The 23,284-nt window shown below is 39.6% G+C and overlaps 7 protein-coding genes across 7 annotated transcripts; 3 read left to right on the top strand and 4 right to left on the bottom strand.

Moving 5' to 3' along the window:
• Positions 1–19: 19 nt before the first annotated feature.
• On the bottom strand, positions 20–3,542 carry L201_002456 (uncharacterized protein; the record flags this gene model as incomplete). Its single annotated transcript, XM_066218232.1, has 2 exons — positions 20–3,393; positions 3,455–3,542. The coding sequence occupies 2 exons, from the start codon at positions 3,540–3,542 to the stop codon at positions 20–22; spliced, it is 3,462 nt and encodes a 1,153-aa protein (XP_066074329.1).
• Positions 3,543–4,079: 537 nt separating this feature from the next.
• On the top strand, positions 4,080–7,946 carry L201_002455 (uncharacterized protein; the record flags this gene model as incomplete). The annotated part of the gene is made up of 6 exons (XM_066218231.1): positions 4,080–4,764; positions 4,817–5,636; positions 5,692–6,666; positions 6,726–7,024; positions 7,085–7,186; positions 7,240–7,946. 6 exons carry the CDS (start codon positions 4,080–4,082, stop codon positions 7,944–7,946), a joined length of 3,588 nt encoding a protein of 1,195 aa, XP_066074328.1.
• Positions 7,947–8,895: 949 nt separating this feature from the next.
• Positions 8,896–9,890, top strand: L201_002454 (uncharacterized protein; the record flags this gene model as incomplete). Its single annotated transcript, XM_066218230.1, has 4 exons — positions 8,896–9,194; positions 9,280–9,426; positions 9,505–9,724; positions 9,828–9,890. The coding sequence occupies 4 exons, from the start codon at positions 8,896–8,898 to the stop codon at positions 9,888–9,890; spliced, it is 729 nt and encodes a 242-aa protein (XP_066074327.1).
• A 383-nt stretch (positions 9,891–10,273) lies between these two features.
• On the bottom strand, positions 10,274–13,434 carry L201_002453 (uncharacterized protein; the record flags this gene model as incomplete). The annotated part of the gene is made up of 4 exons (XM_066218229.1): positions 10,274–10,360; positions 10,433–10,515; positions 10,609–11,762; positions 11,831–13,434. 4 exons carry the CDS (start codon positions 13,432–13,434, stop codon positions 10,274–10,276), a joined length of 2,928 nt encoding a protein of 975 aa, XP_066074326.1.
• A 2,568-nt stretch (positions 13,435–16,002) lies between these two features.
• L201_002452 (uncharacterized protein) lies at positions 16,003–17,396 on the bottom strand (the record flags this gene model as incomplete). Its single annotated transcript, XM_066218228.1, has 6 exons — positions 16,003–16,041; positions 16,108–16,254; positions 16,339–16,861; positions 16,913–17,028; positions 17,092–17,142; positions 17,193–17,396. 6 exons carry the CDS (start codon positions 17,394–17,396, stop codon positions 16,003–16,005), a joined length of 1,080 nt encoding a protein of 359 aa, XP_066074325.1.
• Positions 17,397–17,894: 498 nt separating this feature from the next.
• Positions 17,895–21,318, top strand: L201_002451 (uncharacterized protein; the record flags this gene model as incomplete). The annotated part of the gene is made up of 11 exons (XM_066218227.1): positions 17,895–18,014; positions 18,080–18,100; positions 18,158–18,238; positions 18,301–18,318; positions 18,385–18,594; positions 18,663–19,001; positions 19,093–20,317; positions 20,385–20,533; positions 20,595–20,693; positions 20,760–21,069; positions 21,140–21,318. 11 exons carry the CDS (start codon positions 17,895–17,897, stop codon positions 21,316–21,318), a joined length of 2,751 nt encoding a protein of 916 aa, XP_066074324.1.
• A 781-nt stretch (positions 21,319–22,099) lies between these two features.
• Positions 22,100–23,263, bottom strand: L201_002450 (septum-promoting GTP-binding protein 1; the record flags this gene model as incomplete). Its single annotated transcript, XM_066218226.1, has 7 exons — positions 22,100–22,159; positions 22,253–22,330; positions 22,401–22,520; positions 22,667–22,819; positions 22,877–22,955; positions 23,019–23,102; positions 23,187–23,263. 7 exons carry the CDS (start codon positions 23,261–23,263, stop codon positions 22,100–22,102), a joined length of 651 nt encoding a protein of 216 aa, XP_066074323.1.
• Between the last annotated feature and the right edge of the window lie 21 nt (positions 23,264–23,284).

The following is a 23,284-nucleotide window of genomic DNA, read 5'->3' as shown; positions in this document are numbered from 1 at the left end:
GTCTACTTGACTCAACTATCTATTTCTTTCCTTTCTTCTTCTTTTTCTTCTTTGAAGTTCCGCCAGACGTACTTGGTGCTGCTATTGGCGCTGGATCGGTTGTGCCATCGGGAGAAGGAGGTCGAGAAGGATGAGCTGAGGTAGGAGTTGACTGTAAATCTTCTGTATTGTTCAGTGTATTTTCTGCGGTAGACCCGTCGATGCCCGAGGAAGTGGGAGGGGAAGCTGCTGTGATAGGAGGTTCACTTGATGGTTTTCCGTCCGGTTTGGAGTCCTCTTCGTCCGCTATTCTACTATCGTCGTCATCAATGTTATGAGCGGACTCGTTCGTTTCGGCTTCGCTTAGTATTGGCTTATTCTCGTCAATGGTGGCAGAGGCTGAAGCGTTGTGTATAGGGTTAGTGTCCGTAGTAGACATAGGTGTAGGTTCATTGACTGTGGCCGCCGTAGGTAAATGAGGCGGACCCGACATGGTATCTTTCTGACTGCCTTTTGTGGGCGGCGATGGCGGTATTTCGGCTTCCTTTATTATTGAACCTTTGACAACTTGCGTTGTTGTGTTATCAGGTTGATCGGCTAATTGTTCTCCTTCAGGTTCCGCTTTTGCATGGTTTTCTAGGACAGGTTCTGGCTGGTTTGATCGCGAACGTTCCGCATTTTCAGTTATTCCTAGACTCTTTTCTGGCACTTCAGCAACATCGTCGACTGGATCGGCTTCTTTTTGATTCTCAAATACTGGCGCAGCTGAAACATGATCTGGCATGACAGTGCTAGCGTTTGAGGTGACGGAGGGAGTGTCGGAGCTGCCAGTTGCTGATGTCGTCGTGTCATTTACTTCTTTTGCAGACAGATCTAAGGATGTCGTTGATTCATCGAATGATTTTTCAGTAGCTTTTTCTTCAACACCGGCCTTTGGCTCAGGTGTAGCTTCTGCCTCTGGTACAGAAGGACCGTGGTCTGCAGGAATGGTCTGTTCCGATATTTGGGGATCAGCTGCAATTTCAACATTGTTTGTTACCGACTTTTCATGATTCGAAGTGAGATCTTCACTATCTGGCGCAGCTGTACTTTCTTGCGATTGCATTCTAGGTTCTGTTGGAGTAGCATCATCATTTGATCCGGCTTGCTGCTGCGAATCTTGTTCTGTTTCGACGATCGCTGATTTCTGCTCTGTCTGAGGGGGCTCCTGTTTGACTCCTTTCAGAACTTCTGACTTCCTCTTTTCATGATGATGATTGTTCGCTGTATGCTTCACATCTACTGCTACGGCAGCTTGTTCGCCCGATAAACCAATGTCCATAGCTTCCAACTGCGTTTCCATATTTTCTAACGTCTCTTTATCACTCTCTCTGAGGTTGGCAGGTTCAGGTATCGAAGAAATGCTGATACCATTTTCAGCGGAAGTTGATGAGTTAGGTGAATCAAAGACCGCATCGATACCTTCGGAATGCGGTGTATGCGGTACCGGAGCAGATTTTGGTGTAGGCATAGATAATTGAGGTACAGACGGCAAAGATCCCGTGGTCGATCGGAAAGGCGAACCAAATGTAAGTGGAGAAGAAACAAGCTGTTGAGTCCTTCGAGGTGGTGTTTTTGGTTCGTCACCGACGGTTTCGGATACCGAACCTAACGGCGGAGTCTGAGTGCCGTTTCCATTCGCAATAAATGCCTTTTCTGTACCTTCTCCGTTATCTTTGACCCATCTCTCTAGTTCTTCCAATTTGGAATTAAGTTCTTTGGATTCTTGAGGTTTCGGTATATCGGCAAAAACACCTTCATTCAACTTATCTATCAAGAAAGGTACCACCATTCTGCACCAAACATCTGCACTTGCTACACAAACTCTTTTAGCTTCTCTTCGTTTATTTGCTCTAGCTTCAGGTGTCATCAAAACCTCTGAATTTCGCCGTAGGAGATCAGCACGAGGCGCTGAAGGAGTTCTTGCGTGACCGGGTCTACTTTTCACTGGTGACATTGGAGGATCATCTGTAAAGTTTGTTGCTTGAATTACGTATTGTAACAGTACACTGGTTGAAGCTAAGAGAGATGAAGAATGTATTGAACCAAGTTGAGAATGCAATTCAAGTGGAGCAAGCAATCGGAGGTTATTGAAAGTCGTTATATAAGCATTAATCAGTGTTGCTATAGGAGGGAAATTCGATATCGTATCTATAGGGGGCAAAGGTGGAGGGGATTTCGAAGTTGAGACTATATGAGGGATATGTTCTGCCACGACGAGTATTTGAGAAGGAGGTAGTACTGATTTTGCTGAATCTCGTAGTATTGAGGAGAAATCGTTTGAAGCTGTTGCCAAAGATTGTGAGAATGTTGATAGAATAGTTGATGAGAACGGTGCTGATATGAGAGGAGCGAAATCTAATCCTACTCTAGAGAACGACATTGCACAATAACCTAATTGTACTAGTATTGATGACATTGATCCGGAATCAGATGATATTCTAGGTATGTAAGAACTGACCAGATCAACTAAATCCGATATAGCTTGATTTGCGAATGAGGTGATGTGTATAGCTGAGATTTCTAAATCTTCAGATGACTGTGAATTTTCCAAGAAGATAGCAGTAAATTGAGCAATAATATCATATATATGTTCTCTGAATAGATCGATATATCTCCTTAAATACCTGATAGGTTCCGTTATCTTATCTTTATCTATGGTTAATAAGTGGTTTTTAAAATTATGATATCTTGATTTTATAAAGAACAAACTCAATTCTAATTCATTCAATAAATTTAACTTTCTTAGGAAATTTATCGTTTTAACTAGTACTGGTAATTTAACAGATTCATTTAGTAAATTTAATAATTGATTTAACATTAATTGTAAAATTAAATCAACTTCTTTGTTTAAATCTGTTATCAAGTTGTTATTGGGATATTTTAAAATGAAAGATTTTGAATGATTTAATAATTGTAAAGATTCTTGATAATAACCATTTCTAACACAAGTTTCCATTAATTGTGGTAATTCTAATAAATCATTTAATTTATCTTGATTTTCTAGAATTAATTTTATTTTATTTCTAATATTTTGTAATTTATTAGTTTCCAATGAAAATGTTTTACATTCATTTTCTAAATTTGGTATATCATTGATTAATTTATTTAAACTTGTTGAAAAATCATCAAATGCTGAACTAACTGCAGATGAACATTTATGTACTGATATAAATGTTGAATATTCTCTAAAACATAAATTTGTTAAATCTGATTCTACTGTTGATGTTTCAGCTGATATCAATTGAGGTTGTCGAAGTAATTCATGTAAAGATAATGATAATAATTGATCAACGTATTGTGTTGCGGAAGGGTTGGCAAAATCGATGTCAGGTGAAGAGGATTGTAGCAAGTCGACAAGGGTAAGGGGTGTTCCTGCAACAAAACGAATCAGTCCTTCACATCGAGTTCAGCCACAGCTTTCATATAAGCTTACCTTCTGTAGCATCGAAGGAGCCGGTATCCAAAAATGCTTCATTTCCTTGATGTTTTAGGGATTCCAAGAGGGAATCGTCTTGATTCATGTCCATTTCTTCCCATCACTTTGCTTAATTGGAAATCTCCCTTATGTCGATATAACACTGACACTGATCTCGGGCCAGGTGACGTATCGTCGAAGTCAGCTTGATCTTTATGGATACGAAGAGCTATCTTTACAAATATGCTATACATATTTGACAGATAATCTTGTACACCTTATCCAAAACGCGCTGTCTCGTCTAAGTTATCTGTTGTCTGTAACGTATTGTTGTCATTACACCGAACATATTACGTAAAGAATAAGAGGTTTTCACGGACAAAAGGTCAAAGTCCGTGTCTGGTTACCCCTTAACCCCCTCGATGTTTCGAAATGTTGAATGTTGCAATTGTCATATTGTCATAGGATATTAATTGATTAATAACAATAGAATCGTTCTCAAACACTCAAATTTACACCGCATACTTTGGCAAGCACCCTCACAGATTGGATCGATAGGTCTTAAAAGGTGAAAGATCAGTATATATATCACATCTACCGACCGTGGGCTGCTTTCTAATCCTTACATCAATTGCCACCAAACATGCGACGAATTTCACCTTCAACATTACGTTCCAGAATTTTACCGCCTACATCAAGAAGGATCTTGAATGTATCACCAACTACGACTCGGACACTTCAGACTAGTAGTAGCCCACAACTACCTAGATCCACCTCTTCCAGAAGGACTTTTATAGCTTCTTCAACCAATTCTGCGTATGAAGAACCTCATTATCCATCATCATTTAGCCAATTTGTAGAAAAATCACCGGAAGATCCTGAAGAACCGGTCGAAGAACCCCGTATACCGCCATCGAATGATGTCGACACACTATATGACTATACGACTAGTGTCATAACACCTTCTAAACCCTCTTCAGCATTACCAACAGAATTAGGTCCAGCTCTCACTCATCTTTCTACATCTTTCTTAAATGGCAATCAACACCTCGCAGAAGATCGTATACCGTCTTCACCTTATACTCATGTAGTAACTTTCCCTGATGGAACAGGCAGACCTAGAACAGACCCTGCAGAACCGGTAGAAGAATCAGGTTCTTCAGCCCAAGAAGCTGTTCTAGCTTTAGCATCGCCGTTTGAAGGTGGAGAAACATACGTAAAAGATGCAGTGCAGCGGTTGGCACATGAATTAGATGCGGATATAGTAAGATTAGACCTCGCTATGGGTCTTGGACTGGATGGAGCATCTTCTCCTCTGGCATCTGAGGGTAAGTTATCGCGTTTAATCTGAATAATCACTTATGCTGATTGTCTTTATAGGCATCGAAGCTCCAGGTCTTCCAAATTCTGTTAATCCCTTATATCAGCCGGCAGCTCAACCGATAATGACAGCTAAGAAGGAATTGATGGAAACAGAAGATCAAGAGGATTCGCATGGCATGCCAGGAATGTTTGCTAGTGTACCCATTGCTGTGGTGGGCGGGGGAGGTGGAATGCCTCCAGGACTAGGTGGATTACCAGGATTAGGAGGAGTAGAAGAGGAGATACCGCAAGGTCAAATACACAACGATTGGGTCAATTTTTTCACCAGAATCATCAATGCCGGACAGTCAAAACCTGGCAAGAAACGAGTTATTGTACTAGAATCAGCTACGACAATGTCAAAAACTTTCCCAATTTGGTGGCCATCGTTCATAGAAGCTGTACAACGAAGGCGGAAAGGCTTAGTTACCAATATAAAACCTATTCGAAGTAAAGGAGCTAAAGGACCCATTGAAGAAGCTGTCGAACCATCTCTGATATATCCTACCAGCATCATCCTCCAATGTACACCTTCTCTTGCTTTGCCTCACACGGCACCTGCTTTCGCTTCAGCTTCTAGAGATGAAGACGGTTCTTTAAGAGAAGATGATCATTCCGAGGACTTGGAAGAGGAGTCAGATAAACACTCTGATCCAGCTCAAGCTGCTATAGCCGCGATTGAGGAGAAGTTCAAGAGCATGGGTATTAGTGTTCACTCACATGTAGAGGTGATCAAGCCGAGAAATGACGCTAAATTATGGTGGGGTAGTGAGGAGAGTGATTTGAGTGGTAGAAAGGAGGGTGACAAGGGAAGATTGAGTCTGATGCTGTCCAAAGGGTAAATTGTCCGAATGTCGTATGGTTCTGTATTTGTGCTCATAATTCTTTTTTAGCCTACTCGCAATTTTACCTTCATTTGGTGGTAAATCACAAGAAGGGAATTCGAAATCCTCGAACCCGCTACGAAGACTATTGATGGGTCGGTTCGGTGGACCTCCTAATGCACCAGCAAATTCTCGTGACCCGTCTTCGTCACTAGTATGGAAAGCTTATCCAGTCATTCCTCCACATCGTAACTTCGCCGTCGAAAAAGAAGCTAGAGTACATCAACGTCGAATATGGACTGCCGCTCTCATTCAAAGAGCTATACATCAGCTTGGTGGAATACTTGCAGATCCGTCGGAAATATTTAAAACAAGTGAGATAACCGGTAACAAATTGACGAGAAAAACTGAGTCAAGTGGATTTGGAAAAGGTTGGGGAAATAGTGTGGTGTCATGGAGCGATGCTTTACATATCTCCAGTATAGCTTTAGGTACTGCTATACGTTCCGGTAGTCTACAGAACGGAATAGCTACGATTAAATGGCAAGATATCATTAAAGCTAGAAAAGCAATGGGGGAAGAAAAGAAAATAACGACTGAACAAATTAAACGACATTTACCGTCGGCGCCTACAAAAGTTGATCTCAAAACTAAATCAGAAATCGAAAATGCGCCTGAGAAATTGATAGATCCAGTCGTAGAATCTCTCAAAAAATCTAAAAATCTTTCTCAACATGAAAAGAGATTATTACCTTGTATTGTAGATCCTACCAAACTCGCTTCCACATCATTCAAAGATGTACACCTTCCAGAAAAGACAGTAGATGGTATACGGTCAATGGTTTCTTTACCGCTTCTTTTCCCTGAAGCTTTCAGAGGTGGTGTATTGAAAGATCACGCTACTACCGGAGCTTTACTCTTTGGTCCGCCAGGTACTGGTAAGACCTTACTCGCAAGAGCCGTAGCAGCGGAAAGTGGTGCTAGAATGTTGGCTATTCAACCTAGTGATGTCAATGACATGTATGTGGGTGAGGGAGAAAAGCTGTAAGTTCGCCTGAGACACTCTATCACTAGAAGTGAAGCTGACCTAGTAAATGCCTTAGTGTAAAAGCAGTCTTCAATCTTGCTCGACGATTATCACCGTGTGTGGTCTTCCTTGATGAAGTCGACGCCCTCTTTGGTGCACGTATATCTAGAGGCTCTGCTGGATCCATGTCGCACAATCTGCTTTTGACCGAATTCATGCAAGAGATGGATGGTCTGAGTTCCGCTATAGCCAATAAAGATAAGAGAGTAGTGGTCATCGGTGCAACCAATAGACCATTCGATCTTGATGATGCTGTTCTCCGAAGATTACCAAGAAGGTTGTTAGTTGACTTGCCGAGTGTTGAAGGAAGAAAGGGTAAGTGTGGTGGCGTTCTTAATCAGCATTGTATAGACACTGATTATCGCTCGTTCGTAGCTATCTTGGAAATTATCCTCAGGGGAGAGAAATTATCCGATGATGTTGATTTAGAGAAATTGGCCAAAGATACTGACGGCTTTTCTGGGTCAGATCTTAAGCGTGAGTTGAGATGCTTGTTACCGAAAGATCGTCAATGCTGATGTTTTCTGTAGATCTTTGTGTAAGCGCTGCTTTAGCAGCCGTTAAAGATACTGTACAAGTACCTTGGGCCAAGAATGCGACATCAGAAGCTGGTACTGCTACACCCCTCCATCCGCAAAGCTCAACACCATCCGGAGGTGCTGGTCAAGCTGAAGTATTGGTGGTCGCTCCTTCTGGTGGAGGCAGTGGAGGTGGTGGTAGGAAAAAGGCTCAAGTGAAAAGACAAAAGACTGTAGCTCCTGTAGCTGGACCATCACGTATGACGATAAGAGCTATTGGATCTAGTCAACCAGTTTTACCTGATAACGCCGAAGAAAGCCAACAATCAACATTGGAAGGGGAAGGCGAAGGTGATCAACAGATATCTCAAGATGAAGTTGATGAGTTACTATATGCTAATAAAGTTGGAAATGATGAATCATCTTCAACCGAGAATACTATCATAGAAGAAAACGATGAGAAAGATGATGATGATGATAAACCAAAAACACAACCTAGAATAATATCATTAAAACATTTCACAATTGCATTAGAAGAAATCAGACCATCAAGTTCTGAAGAAGGTAGTTTACCTGAATTAAGGAAATGGTCTGAACAATTCGGTGAAAGTGGGAAAAGAAAAGGTAAAAAATCTGGATTCGGTAAAGGTTTTGGTTTCAGTGAAGAAAAACCAAAAGATAGAAATTCAGGTTATGGTAAAGTCAATCAAGATGATTAATTGTGCAGTGTAGATCTCACAAAAAAACATTTGTCCAAAGTCATATATATAGCATAATACAGTATAAACTTGCATTAAATATAGATAAATCTGCATGAATGTGATGTAGTGTTTCGGCAGGACACACAACTAACATAGTGTATATCTGGATTCAAGTCGCTCTTGGATAGGCCCTGATAAAGCTTGGATACTTCAACAATATCATATCACTTGACTATAGTATGTATGGTACTTGTTGAACCTGGCAAATGCACGGGAAATATACATCAAGTAATTGCAATGTCCGACTCATAACCCACACAGGGTTCACGGACTATGCGCTATATTGACCAAAATCTCAAACCCTTGATTGATGAGTCCAGGCAAACATCACAACTCTTGTTGACGACTGTTTCAAGGTAGGCGGGCGGAGCTACTTATCAAGAAACCGGACACTCAAATGATCGACAAAACAACGGGATATACAGCAGTAACGTACCTGTGTGCCTCATACACGGTTTCAAAGGGAGGCGGTTGGTCATAACATGAGAAATACTCGGTACCTGCTGGGTATCTGACCTTGCGATTGCACAGCATTTATACGAAACAGAGTTTAGACCCAAGGAGAACAACTTTTGATTGATCCGTTCGTTTTTAGTGATCTACGTCAAAGCACCCCCTTTGAACTAGAACAATTTCTGAGATAACCTTTCAACGAGGAACAAATATTTCAGACAAGGGGACGACTACCTTGAGGGTCAACTTACAAGCATAGACCTACTAGTTTAATGTCATCGTCCGAGGTATTGAGCGAGTATGGAACTATATAATAGAGTGAAGCTTTCAGTCTCGTAGGCCTCTTTGTTCATCCAATTCCCTTCTTGTGTTTTATTTCTTTTTGCTCATTCAATAGGCTTATCAATTTTTCACTAATAATACTCATCAATTCGTATACTTTTTTCCGCTCATGATGTTCTTGTGTACCTTTGTGTTGGCATTCATGCTATGCCCATCAAGAATTTCCTCAATTCCTATCGAAGCAACTTCATCAGCAAAAACCAAAGATCCAAAATCTGATATCCAAAATCTCGTTTCACGACTATCAAATTATCAAAATTGTCAAATTATCAATTATAGTGTTCCATTTAACGGTATTTCAGGTTTAACAGTACCAAATAATGAAAGAGTTTCAAGGATAAGTGTAGGTAGAGGTATTCAAAATTATACTTGTACACAAGGAAATTATGTTTCTGCCGGTGCTTTAGCCAAGTGAGTGAAAGTCTTCTTCCGGTGAATGTACTGAGCTTGACCATCTTCACCAGCTGATATGTCTTATTCTGTCAAATTCATCCAGTTTATTCGATGTCTCATGTGTATATACAATGAGTGCGAATATCATTGATTCGAAAACTGTGGATAAATTATTACCTCAAGTGGCATATTCAGCTTTATCATACCCATATTCAGGTCAATTACCTATCGCTATTCATCATGAATTTGTGTGAGTTCATGAGTTCCTTCAAGAAGAAAGTCATCGCGATTCTACGCCACTAACACAATTGTTATCTATGATGTACAGCGATACACCAGGATCTTCTACCGCTGGATCAATCTCTCCTAAGTTTTACACTAGTATTGGAACAGAAAACGTTATAGTCAAGAAGATTAATGGCGTAAATGATCCAATCAATCCCTCTATAAATGTACCTTGGTTACAGCTTGGAGCTTTAGAGAATCAAGGCACTTTATCCAAGAGTGTTTTCAGATTAAATACTTATAAAGGTCAACCACCTTCTTCTGTAAGTGTTGACAGAAGATTGTGTTTCGATTTATCAATAAAACAAGTCTGTACAATTATCTGTAGAATGCTGATTGATGGCGTCTTGCGTTTTCCTCTTTCAGTGTACAAAAGAAGGCGAGCAATTGAGCGTAGAATACGCTGCTATGTATTGGTTCACCAAATGAGTATACCAATATTGAGTACTAATTACATGTATGTTGTGATCAGTTCAGCTCGCTCTAAATATCTTGAGAGTGCACGGTAAAAAGGATAGAAACGGGAATTTTATAGATCAAGTCATTAGTTTATACGTAGAGAATATGTATATTCCGGATATAATGTGAATGATATGGTTTGACTTCTAAATTCATATGCAAGTGACGTGTTGGTGTGTTATGTTATATAATGTATACAATGACAACTGAACTATCTATATTGTGTGGCTTGATTACATACAAACAGGAGTTGTGAATTTATTGCTCTGTTATTGGATTTGAGTGATATACTGTCATGTTTCGTTAAATGTTCGTTATTCATTATGATGAGATGCCATCTACCAGACGACTGTCTACTTTCGTTTCAATACTATTATCCCAATATCAATTTCTAACGCATCTAATGCTCCAAGTTCACATTTTTCAACAAGAACTTTGAACTATTCGAATAGACATGACAGCTATCAGCTCGGGCTCGATAATTTCAGAATTGTACGGGAGAAACAACTTACAAGTTCTTGTACTGTTGTTTCACATTGACTGATGTCCATTCTACCTTTTTCCCGTAGAACCTTCTTTAGATGACCTTCGTAAACTAAGAAATCCAGTAAAATAATATAAGCTTTTATAACTTTTGCAATTGGTTTACATGAATAATTGGGTCTATGATTTTGAAATCGAAGCTTACCTGATCTGCAATACATTGAAATTCTTTTAGCATAACCATTTCTGTCAATTTTACCATTTCTATAATCGATCCAAGCTGGATGAGCTAATCTATGTATTTTAATACCAGATTCTTCCCATTCTCTTTTCTCTTCTTTTGAATATTCATTTGGAGAAAATTCATGTTCTGGTATTTCCTTTTTGTATTCTGATTTTTCACCATCAAAATTGTCTGATGAGTCGATAAGAGGTTCCCATTCATTTTGCGATTTTGATAAAGTTTGTTTTAGTGATTCTAAAGTTCTTGGCCAATATGGTACATCAACTAATAAAGGTGCAACTTGAGTTTTGATTTCTCCTAAAGATACTAATCTTTGAATTGCAGGTGATAAAGCATGTGACATCGATTGCCAGATATCAGGTCTATATCTTCTAGTTTTGCCATTATTGCTCATTGGGGGTGAAGGTAATGGTGGTCCTGGTACAAATGGACTGTTACTGATCTCAGTCATTGGTGTTATTACACTGAAAACGTTAATGTTGTGATTCATATGTTCATCAATCGATGTTCTGGGTGACGTTGGTAGACTCGTTGAGTAATTTCCAGGTGAAGCTTTAGGTGGATAACTTGTAAAGCCCTCATTGATACCATTTCTGGATGCATCTAACCCAGCTTGGCTGAGGTTTCGGTTGTGATGATTTTCAGGTGTAGGTGCGGTTCTTACAGCAAAGGAGCAAGCTAAAATTCCACCTGGTTTCACTTCTTTCGCTCGCATCTTTAGCCAACCACTCAAATCTTTCTCCGACCTTTGTTCTCTCTCCTCTGCCTGAGAAGTAAAGAGGTATAGCGGTCTGGGTTGGATTGTACCGTGTAATTTGCTTAACTCGTTTGTACATAGAGCCACATCAACAGAGTTTGGTGGTAAAGAAGCTTCAGCAAACCCAGAGAAGTTAAATGACGTGAGAATCAAAGGAGAAGGTAAGGCTTTGATTTTGCGATATGACTGAGGGTGAGTTGAAAGGTTCGCTTGTAAAGCTCGAATGTCGAAATCAAGATTGCACTGGTGAGTTACTGAGAGCACCTTTTTAGGTCGTCCAGGTCCGGAAGCACGTAGTGCTAGGGTTTTAACAGTTTCTGCCAGAACGGTGTTTGGTGTTTCCTTGTGACAACCGTATCTGCAGACGATCAAAAGTGTAAGCTATGGAATTTTCGTCCTTCACTAGCTTGAACAAATTATACTTACTCTACTATTTGATATTGCTCTTGATCCTCCACATCGTTCATCCAATTCCTGACGGTATCACCAAGTACTTTGGATAGGGGAACATCAAAACTCCATTGAGCTTCACTGAGGACTTCTTCTTTTCTCTTGATTTCTTTCACCATTTCGGTTTGTTCGGGTTGTAATCTTGCTTTAAGTGTAGCTGCGAGATCTTCACCTAGATAAGAAGTCAATTCTGTAGGATCACCAACGATTTGTCCTATAGAACCTAATTTTTCACCCGAGTCCAATCTTCTGGCCACACCAAAAGTCGAGAATCTGCTAGATATTGGAGCAAGGCCATTTCCAGGAAGTTTGGACGGTATGGCTTGGGGTGATGTGACTAATGGTAAGCCAGGTTCATGTCGGTGAAGGGGCTTTTCTGTTGGTAGCTGTGTGAAACCGCCTATTTGTCGACCAAGAACATCGGCTGAGCCAGTAGGATCAGCAGACGCATCACTCAATCCTCTATCTCTTTGTGATAGTAATGGTACTGATGGAGCTGAAGAAGAGCGAGGTAGTCCAAACTCAAATTCGGGCACTATACCTTGAAGTAATATAGCATTTGATGTGGCAGAGCCGGATTTGTGGTAATTGGCAAAGAAGTCACCTTCGAACGGTGGATCACGTAAATGATCTACGGGTGGTAGCGGTGGTGTGCTTTGAAGTAGTTTTCGATCAAATGCCAAAGGTTTCATTAATGGATTATTCGAAGGAGGCGAGATTGGACCTTGCAACGTTGGTGTGCGTGTGCGACTGCGACGAGTTTGTATATTTGGGCGAATCAAATTCGTTGAGATAGCTTCTTCCTCCATCTCGATGTCTTCATCGTTTGTGGCTTTTCGTTTACTTGGTCTTGCGATAGTTTTACGAAACTCGTTGACACTGGCTCGACCAATGACAGTCGATAGAAGCTGGTAAGGCGCGTCTGCGGCAGAGCATTCGGGTGAACAACGTGAATTCTTATCGTGACTACCAGAAGGAACCCTTTGTCTACTACTGGCATTCGAACGATGCTGAGAGGCGAAACGTCGTAAAGTCGAAGGTCCGGCATGGTCGTAAGGGGGTGAATGTGGTGCTATTGAATGATTAGGGAAGTGCGATATGGAAGATGTCGATGAGGATGCAAAACTACTTTGACCAAACGTAGCGGTCATAGGTGGATATCGAGTAGAAGGATTTCCATGTGGTAGAACGTGACTATGAGAATGAGAACCTCCTACAGCAAATTGACTTGTTGAGCCTGAACCAAGTGGGGATGCGGGTCGAGGATGATGGTGAGGAAGAGGAGGATGATTCTTATAAGAGTATACCATTTCGTTAAGAGGATTCAGATTTGATGATACTATTTGTTGATGAACTTTAGGTCGAAAGAGATTTGCTGTGTCGGAATGTGAGCGTTGATGACCTAGTCCAGAAAAAGGTGAGGGAGCACGATTGTGAGGTGAGGAAGGAGCGAAAGCTGAGGCAGCCTTTGGATCCGGTACAGGTGGGATTGTATCTCTGAGCTCCATGAACGACAGAGTAGGTGAGGAAGGAGAATATAGTAATTCTGGTGAACCAATTGAAGAAGGTGGAGAAACCATATTATTTTTGATAAAATTTAGACGTAAGACTATTTTCCGAGACAACAAGGAAGAAAGTATACTGTAATTAGTGTTAAGCTTTGATACTATTTCTAGTAATCGAAAGATGAATGGCGAGAAAACGAAAAGCACAAGCCAAGGGAAAAATAAGAGCTAAGTAAAGGATGATCTGATGGTTTGGCTAGATTAAGCTCAATGGAGAAAAAGGCGATCAAGAAATCATCGAGTCTAGATTGCTATCGGTGCATAAGGGAAGAGAGGGGTTTATCGAAATGAAGTTTCGATACGCGATACATCCTTTGTACGACTGAAGTACCGCGTGAAATCGAGGATTGAGGAGTGATGTGGTACGATATTGGAGATAGTTGTACTTACACGTAAAATACAATCTCGATCGACAACCTCGCTTGTTTCAAAGGTTGATTGAAGGATCCAGCCAGTCAATCACACCTTATATCAGTTTTAGCGGTTCCGCGATATCGCACTACCTGTTATCCCATTTGATGATTGTCCTCTGTGAAACCTGAAGCGAGGTATTCGACCAAAGGTACAGCAAATCCGCAGTGATAGGCTTGGATAAGCGATGAGAGAATGAAAGGAGTGCTGAAGGTTATCTAGATGATTTCCTTTGCCTATCGATAATTCTAATTGAAGGGGTAACAGCTGAGAGTCTAGAAGATGTTTGCCCGATAGCTGACAACGTGTTGTGTTTGAAAGCTGGTATGGGGTATATCCAACGCTAGTCGAAATAATTGACTATATTTGGGGGAAAGTATGATTAGCTCAATGAATCTTTTGCAGGTGCTATCACATCGATTGTAGGCGATTTTTGAGGAAATGATTCGTTTAAATACAGACGATGGGTTCTACATACCTTTCTTCAAACTAAGGTTATTTTTTCTCTGTTCTAGCTTGAGCTTTATTAACCTTTTCTGTCTAACTTATAACCCTGAATAAACTTAATTATCGAATTCGATGCTCTTAATTTGATCTAACAAGCTGAAGGTTTAATTGATCAATGAATGTTGAATCGCATAAATTCGAGATGAAGAGAGAAATATCGATTTCGATGGCGGACGTATGTTGTTGGATGATGGATTGTTATAATCGATCAATGATGAGATGGTTGAATTTACCTTTGTGAAGGGAAAAGCTGCGATTGAGTAATCTTACTTGTTACTTCTGGTATACTTGCAAGGGCGCTGCGTGCTATACGTTAGCTTGAAAATGACCATACGACGATCAAAAGAAAAGTCGAAATCTAGAATGCGGCTTGGGTGATCGATGCGATATTATGAGATACCCTAGTACCCTGGTGGAAATACTCGATTCTCAGACGTCCAAAGGAGGTGTTACAGTATGTGTTTGTTGTATTGGTCAATTTTGATGTTGATGTTGATGTTGAGCTAAAAATGAGGGTTTTTGTTATTCTCTATTGTTAATTTCGATAGAGTGGTGATGTTGGCGTTTGATTTGATATTGTGGATATTGATTTAGATTTGATCAAACAAATTTGTATCCGTTAATCAAGGTCTTTCTTGTGAATTAAAGTTTGTCAATTTCGAATGAAGATATGTAGTATGGTACGACATACATATATATAGATAGAATCACACAAACAAGAATGAAACCATCCTTGAGTTTGTCGCGATGTGTTTCTAAACCAGAAAACAATCATTCAAGATGTCACCGTTTTAGCATTTTCTTCGCAACCCCCTCCCTTCCCCCCAATATTATAGGAACAAGGACGTGGTCTATCTCTAACTACGAGTGACTTATTTTTGTAATAAGATCAACTTAGTTATCCGTAGATTGAGGAGTCGGCAGCACATAATTCTCTTTTAACGTGCCAAGATCCGTAAGCTAAAGAAGTTCTCGGCTTTCTCTCCACGTTTTAACTTTTTACTCTAATCTCGGTTTCATTTCTTTGACTATGCCGCATAACCGTGGCGTCCTTTTTAAGCGGTGTAAATCAATCTATGAGGGTTCAAACAAAGATCCTGAAAATAAAACATGAAACTCTCCGATAAAGAAAATAGAAAATCTGGACGAGTGCTTCCTGGTGTTCTAGAAACTCCAGACTTCTTGTTTATCCCTCACGTAAACCCCTTGAGAACCTCGAACTTCGAATCTCGGACTTTTTAAGAGATAAAAAATGAATTAACGTTAAATTGGGGTTATCCCTTAAAGGTAACCACCCAGTTCTCTTGGTTTCCAAGGTCTGTAAAGCCAAGTCGCGATAATGTATGTAGTCTTACATATGGGATTTTATCCAAAGTAAAACACTATAGAACGCTCGACAAGAGATAAGGTAGTAGTACATCATGTAGATCTTCGAGACGTTCTAGAAGATAACAGACTTAGATCTTTATATATCACATACATGCATGTGACCAAAACTATATCGAGAAAAACGTTCCTATCACAACTCAGAACTTGGAATAATTTATACACAAATAACTCCTTCTTTTCTCGGTGAGACATCAAAGAATGTTCCTAATCTACAAAATAAGCGATAGTTCGCACCTAACATTGTCTTGACAACGGTATCATCCGACAATCCATTGGTCATATCGTCGTGGCATATCTTTCTTCTTTGTCTTTTGCCTGTAGGAATTCAGTCATATGGTCAACAACGGTCGCCCAATGACGTCGAAGGGGAAACCGACTTACCACCTGAATTATCGAGTTTAGTCTTTTTTCTCGGTCCGATAACAATTTTTGTTGATTTTCTAACATCTTGCGCATCATTCCGATTTGTTCGTTCCTTTCTATTGAAACATCAGTAGCATGAGAAGTTATGTTTGACGTGATTGGTACCTGTGAGGAGAGATTGTTCTCGATGCTCTCGGGATAAACCTTAGATAGCATTTGTAGTACTTGATTCAACCTTTCGAGATTTACCTCCGCAAGAGCGGAGGTGTGAGTTTCAGTTTTCCTCGAATGTGCATCATCTCTTTGATAATTTGATACTGTTGGTGGTAATGGCTTCCCCTGTTTCGGTTCGGGCGTTTGAGTAAGTGCGTATTTGCTTAATTGTTGTTCATTATTGTGTTTGTCTTTGGTTTGAGTGGATGGTGAACCACTTAATTTTCTTAAAGCTCCTGTAGGAGTAAGATCCATATTCGTTTCATCTTCTTTGACAGCTTGAAGACTTATCAATCCTAAATCCATTACTGAACTTGCACGTTTATGTGATTTATTTGTTGATCTTTTGCCTGAAAAAGAGACGGAATGTCGAAGTGGATTGACTGGTTTAGGTGGAGGTAAAGGTGTAGACGCTGTTACTAACGTTGTTGTTGATGCAGGTGGATAAACATCATGTGATTCTCGCCAATCTGAACCTAAAGTTGTTGTAAGAAGATTCTCTAATTCCTTTACATATCCTTTCTGTCTCTCGGTTTCAGCGTAATGCGATTCGTTTGCTCTATATTTACACGATAAGCTTGTTATCTCAGTCCCAAGAGCAAAAGCTTACTTTTGACTACTAGCAAAAAGATCCTCCAAGGTTGATAATTCTTTCGATAGCCTTTCTACTTCGGATCCGGTGTTAAGAGCTATATGATTTTCGAGATCTATAATCCTGCTTCGAAGCTAGAACAAAAAAGGTGTCATCAGTTTGAGTCTGTTATCCCTCGCTTGAAGGGCGACACTTACAGAAGCGTTGGTCTTGTTCAGACTTTCGATCGTCGACCTTAAGCCTGCGACCTGACAAAAGAGTGAGCAATCGAACGTAATCGTCAGAAATGACTACTCACTTCATTCATCGGATCTCGTTCTATTCCCGGTGAAACATTACCGAAGTCTAAGATGGGTGTTGATGCATTCAGAAAAGCTGAGCTTCTCTTGGAAATTACCGAAGGTGTCATGCTACTTTTACTTCTTGTGACCGAGCCAGTACGTCTTAAAGAAGCTGACATCGCTACTGGTGTACGAAGATCAGTCTGGTAATTATTGCTCATCTTGGTGAACGCAATGAGGGGTCGCGACTATTCAAAGTAATAAGTAGTAAGGTAATCTGACAGATATTCTATGCTTCAGATTTGAGTCAAATGCATAGAGAGATAACTGATTTTTGTTGACATCATTCCACTCAAAGCTTTCAACTAGATATATATACAAGAATGAATTCTGAGATGTAGAAGATGCTTCAACTTGATACCATATTGCTGTTAACTTTGACCCTCTCAACCGGAAACAGGAAAGAAAAGAAAAGAAAAGAAAATCAGGCGGGTTAAGCGAAGCTACCCACGTGTTCAGCACGAGAATTGAGCGATCTTCCTAGTTGTAATTGTGTTCGGATCCGAGCGATTTTTGTTTTGAATTGTTATTACCTCTAGAGATCGTCATATGGATGGTTCATCTCCTTTCTTGCTGTTTTACCATACTATATCTTACTGATTTGAATTACTTGTCTACTATCATCGTATCTGCTGTCTTGCTAGAGTGCAAACGGCAAAATGGGTAACGATCAATCACGTACATCAGGTCAAGGTAACGTTAAATCAGCTGAAGAAAGACCACCGAATTATTACGAGTTATTACAAGTGGAGGAGGATGCTACTTGGGAGGAAATAAAGGTAAGCTGCCCTAAAGCCTTCGTTTGACTCGCATGAGTATCACTAACAGATCAGTTTTATTGTAGCGGTCGTATAGGAAACTTGCTGTAAGTTGGAAATGCGCATATTCAGTATGAACTACTCAACTAACATCGCAAATACAGCTCATCAATCATCCAGATAAGAACCCAGCTAGAATAGAAGAAGCGACAAAGCTTTTCGCAGACTTACAACAAGCTTATGAGGTGAGCTGGAAGTATCCGTACTCAAGCTCAAATGAATAACTGATGCAAATGTGTTTTTGTAGATCCTGAGTGATCCTAATGTAAGCTGTTTCATCGCTTCGTTAATAAAATCCTGAACAGCGCTAACCTAAACCAATCGATAACAGGAAAGAGCTTTCTACGATAATCATCGAAATGTACCTGTGGCAGCTACAGACGATGATATTTTTGATCATGTCAGATCAGGAGATAAAGCTACCAATGATCCGAAATCCAAATTGAATAAGAGAAGACATGGAGATCCTGGTGTAAGGTTAGAACAATTAATGAGGTTTTTTGATCCTAAATTAGCTAGAAAAATGGATGATACCAATGAAGTGGGTTATTATGATCAGTCAAATTGCTCAACGATCATTTGGAGACTGAACTGATATTCATTTTGTAGGGATTTTACTCAGTTTACAGAACACTTTTTGCATTATTGGCATCAGACGAAACATTGCATACATCACCTAATTCACCACCATTAATTTATCCTTCTTTTGGTGATTCAACAACATCATATTCACCGGTGCAAGGAATGACGAAATCAGAAAAACATTCAAAAATTTGGGTTAGAGATTTTTATTTAGTTTGGACAGAATTTGTTACGGAAAAGAAGTTTGAATGGGTAGCGAGATGGGATTTAGAAAGAGCTGAATCAAGAGATATTAGAAGATTAATGGAAAAAGAGAACAAAAAAGTTAGAGATGATTATAGAAAAGAATATAATGATACTGTAAGAGTGAGTAATTTGATCTGTTGATATCCCCAAAACTATCTGACAAAGCTCATAACGTGATCTTCGAAATTAACACTCATAACCGATACTTTAGCAATTGGTTCTGTTCATTCAACATCGTGATCCGCGATACAAAGCACATCAAGCTAAATTAGCCAAAGAGAAAATATCTGCTAGATCTAATAAAATCAATTCTGGAACTGCTACTCCCACTACTGGGGGTTTGTCTGCTGTTGACGCAGAAGCAGCTAAAAAAGCACATGAAGAAAGAATGAAATTAGCTTCTGAATACGAAGAGCAATCTTGGCAAAAACTAGATGGTCGACGTTCTGACGATGAAGATGCAGAAGAAGAGGAAGATAATATGGCAGATCAAGAGACTGGAGATGGTACAGGAGTTAGATTAGATGATGGAATGGGTGGTGAATTTTTCGAATGTGTAGCATGTTCCAAAACTTTTGCAAGTGAAGCAAGTTGGTCAAATCATGAAAGAAGTAAAAAACATAAACAGTCTGTATGGAAGTTGAAGAAGGAAATGATGGCCGAAGCTAGAGCTAGAGGTGAAACGACGGTCATATCTGACGATGATGAAGGAGAAGAAGAAAATGATGAGGTTGAAGAGGGTGAGAATGAAGAAATCTTCGAGGATGCCGAAGAGAACAATCACGAAGAGGAAGAACAGAATCAGAGGGAGAAGAAGAATGTAGCAGATCAAGATGCTGATATAGATGCACTAGAAAATGAGTTAGTAGATCTTGCTTTAGAAGAGAGTGAAGATATCGACCATCCATCCAAAAAATCAAAGAAGAAAGCTAGAAAAGCAAGAAACATACCTACACCACAACATCTGTTAGATCCTGAACCTGAAACAATACCATCTACACCAGTCAACGAAGATACACTTACACCCATAAATGGTTCTGCTGCTCAGAGCGAGGACGAAAATGATGGTCCATCTACTGCTGAATTGTCGAAAAAAGATAAAAGAAGAGCTAAAGAAGCACGTAAGAAGGCCGAGGAGGAAGCAAAGAAAATAGCAATGAAAGAAGCTAGAAAAGCAGCCAAGAAAGGAAATGTAAATGATTCGAGAGCTCAACAAGAAGAAAAATTAAACAAAGGTAGAAAAGTGGAAGTTGCAAAAGATGATGGATTTACGTTACCTAAACAGAAGAACAATAAATCAAACAAAGGCAAATCAAAGGCAGATCAAAACTTACCAAAAGAAGATGAATTCAGTCAGGAAAAAGTCGATAAAGCAATTGAAGGAACCAATGAGAAAAGAGAAAAGATGTTAGAGAAATGGGGTGATAACTGGATACGTAAGTCTGTGCGGCAGAACATCGTTTGTGAAGAGATACGAGAAAGCTAATACTACTTGGATGCTAGGTTTAATAACGAAACTTGAAGATTTGCTGGATCCTGCTTCAGCTTCAGATGGAATTGGTATATTATGTCTGGGAATCGGTAAACCATTTTCGGACAGGACGGCTCAGATACAGCTGGCTTTACTGTTAGAACTGGCTACTTCTTTGGGTGTGAGCTAAATTTCCTCTACCCGATTGGAAAATTTCTAGCTAATCAAATTGCTATTTGTAGTGCCCAACGTCAAGTGTTGAAGCGTTTGACCCTGTCTCAGATGAGGGCGATAGAAAAGTCCTTTCATTTTTTGGAATAAGGAATCTCCAGGAGAACCTGGTAAGTGTCTGTCAATTTTCAAAGAGATGTTTATGGAGTGTTAAATCAATATGTAATTATAAATAGACGGGCAAACACATACTATCACCTACCAAATCATATCTGTTATACCTACCTCATGCACCTAAACAGCTTTATGAATCACTCTTACAAACGAATTTCAGTCCTGCACTAGGTGGAGAACCAGGTAGGGTTCTACTAGGTAACGATTTAGCAGAATATATTCCAGGATTCGTGAGAAGTGACGGGAAAGATAAGAAGATCAATGAGAATGGGGACGCAGAAGAAGGAGAATTTGTCAAAGCTAAAAAGAAACGAAGAGGTAAGGGTGAAGGTATACAGCGAGAAATTAAAGATGGAGTTTTACAGCGACTTGGTCAGTTTATCTAAAAAAAACTCAGATGGAAGTGAGGGCAAGCTGACATCAAAATGGGCTTTGTCAATAGTACCTAATATGTCAATCCTGCAATTCAATGACGCTTTACCAGAAACTAATTTACCTGGATTCGCAAGATCGTTCCTTAGCTTGGCGTTTCAATGGTTAGATAAACAAGGAGCTGATAAAGTCGATTGGGAAAAGGAATTACCTGAAGTTGATTGGGCAGGTGGAGAAGTCATAGCTTGAATAGGTGTAAAATTGAGAAAAACATAGATTATATAATATAGAATAGAACATACCAAGCATTTTTATATACCCCGCTTTTATTATTTATACGTATTACAGGAAATTTTTCGACCAACATACACACTAGATTGGCATTTATAATAAATGCTTTTATTTGGATATGCATTGTTGTGCTTATTTGCTGTGAGGTTGTATAGTAAAAAAAGAAACAAATTATCTACTTTGTTAAAATGCTGAAATGAATTATTAGAAAAAAAATGGGTTTTATTCGTAATTTGAACAGAAAATTCCGTAAAGGAATAGAGAGATGAGAGATGGTAAATGCTATGATTTCAAAAAGAGACCAACGAGTCAGAAAAACCAAAACGCCAAAAAAAAAAAAAAATATTCATAAAAGCTAGTATGGAGAATGAGTTTGGTATATAAGTCAAGGAACCAAACATCAATGTGAGGCGTGAACGATGTCGGTAAAAATCAATGCAAGGTAATTGTTAAGGATATTCTAATCTACTGATGACTGGTTGTTATATCAAGCGTTTCTTCAATAAAGTCGTGGATATCAAAATGGGATTTGGAAAATGGAGAAAGGAGAATGAGATGAAAATGACTTGATAACCCTAATTGTTAATGCTAAAACCACTAAAAAGCCCTTCTATAAACCTTTATTATATATACAAATTCATCTTCTACTGCCATTTTAATTTCAATCAATCACTCATTGCGCAAAGGAATTTGCATGTTGCTGCTCGAGAATGACTAAACGTATGTGGACACACAAAGATTACACATCTACGTATAGCAGAATTGGTTCTCCAACTTCATCTATTTCCGGTATAACGCACTGTATGAAGGAAGATAGGAGTTTGTCGTGATTAGCATAACAAGAACTAGTACTCATTTTTATACACAATCAAGAGTCAAATGTTTCTCTCACCTTAAGATCGAAAGCTTTCGCTAACACTATTTTGAAGATCTTTTGTACGTTTATCGAATGTGATGTCGAACAGAAAATCTATATTGCACGATTGGTATCACCGCTGTAAGCTTCGGGACATCCATTTCTTGTTGCTCTGATGGCTTACTAATGGAGCATGCATAGCTTTCGAGAACCTCTTAGCTTGCTTTGTAATTTCCTCCTGTTCTTCTCGAGGGAATGAAGCAAATTGATCGTATTTTGTACCTATCAATACTGGTATGGCGGTCTATAGGATAAGTACGAACAGATTAATCAGTAAGCTTCTCATTACGGTCCTCTTCTCAGCTGAAGTTCTCGTATCTGGATTTTCTCTCGTTGTGTGTATCCCAGCTTGGCCCGCTAATTGCAGCTATAATATGACCGTCAACTCACCTTATTAAACCCTCTAGCTTGTCTATACCATTCTTTCACACTATTCAAAGTTGCTTTCCTAGTCAAATCAAACATGAACAGTATCGCTACAGCATCATTCGATACTAGCGGTAACATCGATACGAATTCTCGCTGACCACCTAAATCCCATATCTACGCGTGTATATCAAAATAAGCTTGTAAATCGAGAAAACTTGGGTTTCAGCTTACCGAGAAGGTTATTTCAGTATTTCGTATTGTTATTGCTTTCTCCATAAAGTTGACTCCTAACGTTTGTATATAATCCTCACTATGGTTATTCGTCAGCTTCCCAAAAAGAAATTAAGCCCAGCTAATAGTGAGATTTACTTACTCGAAACTACCTTCCACATATTTAACCATCAACGATGTTTTACCAATCTGCGAATCTCCAACCATACCAACTTTCAATACGATACTGTCATGCAGGGCAAAGGCATCAATATAATATTTCACATAGCTGAGCAAACGAACCGCCCTCCTTTGACGACGCTTCACTTACGAGTTTCTGTCGCCTCCTTCCCCACCTGACATCATTCCACTACCTGATCCAGAAGATACGTAACCTTGATCACCCATGTCGATATGTGTGGAACGGTG

Source organism: Kwoniella dendrophila, chromosome 3, assembly GCF_036810415.1.
Source record: "Kwoniella dendrophila CBS 6074 chromosome 3, complete sequence".
In the NCBI taxonomy this organism is placed as follows: Eukaryota; Fungi; Basidiomycota; class Tremellomycetes; order Tremellales; family Cryptococcaceae; genus Kwoniella; species Kwoniella dendrophila.
The sequence above is the reverse complement of the archived record's forward strand: the minus strand, read 5'-3'. Positions and strand labels throughout refer to the sequence as shown.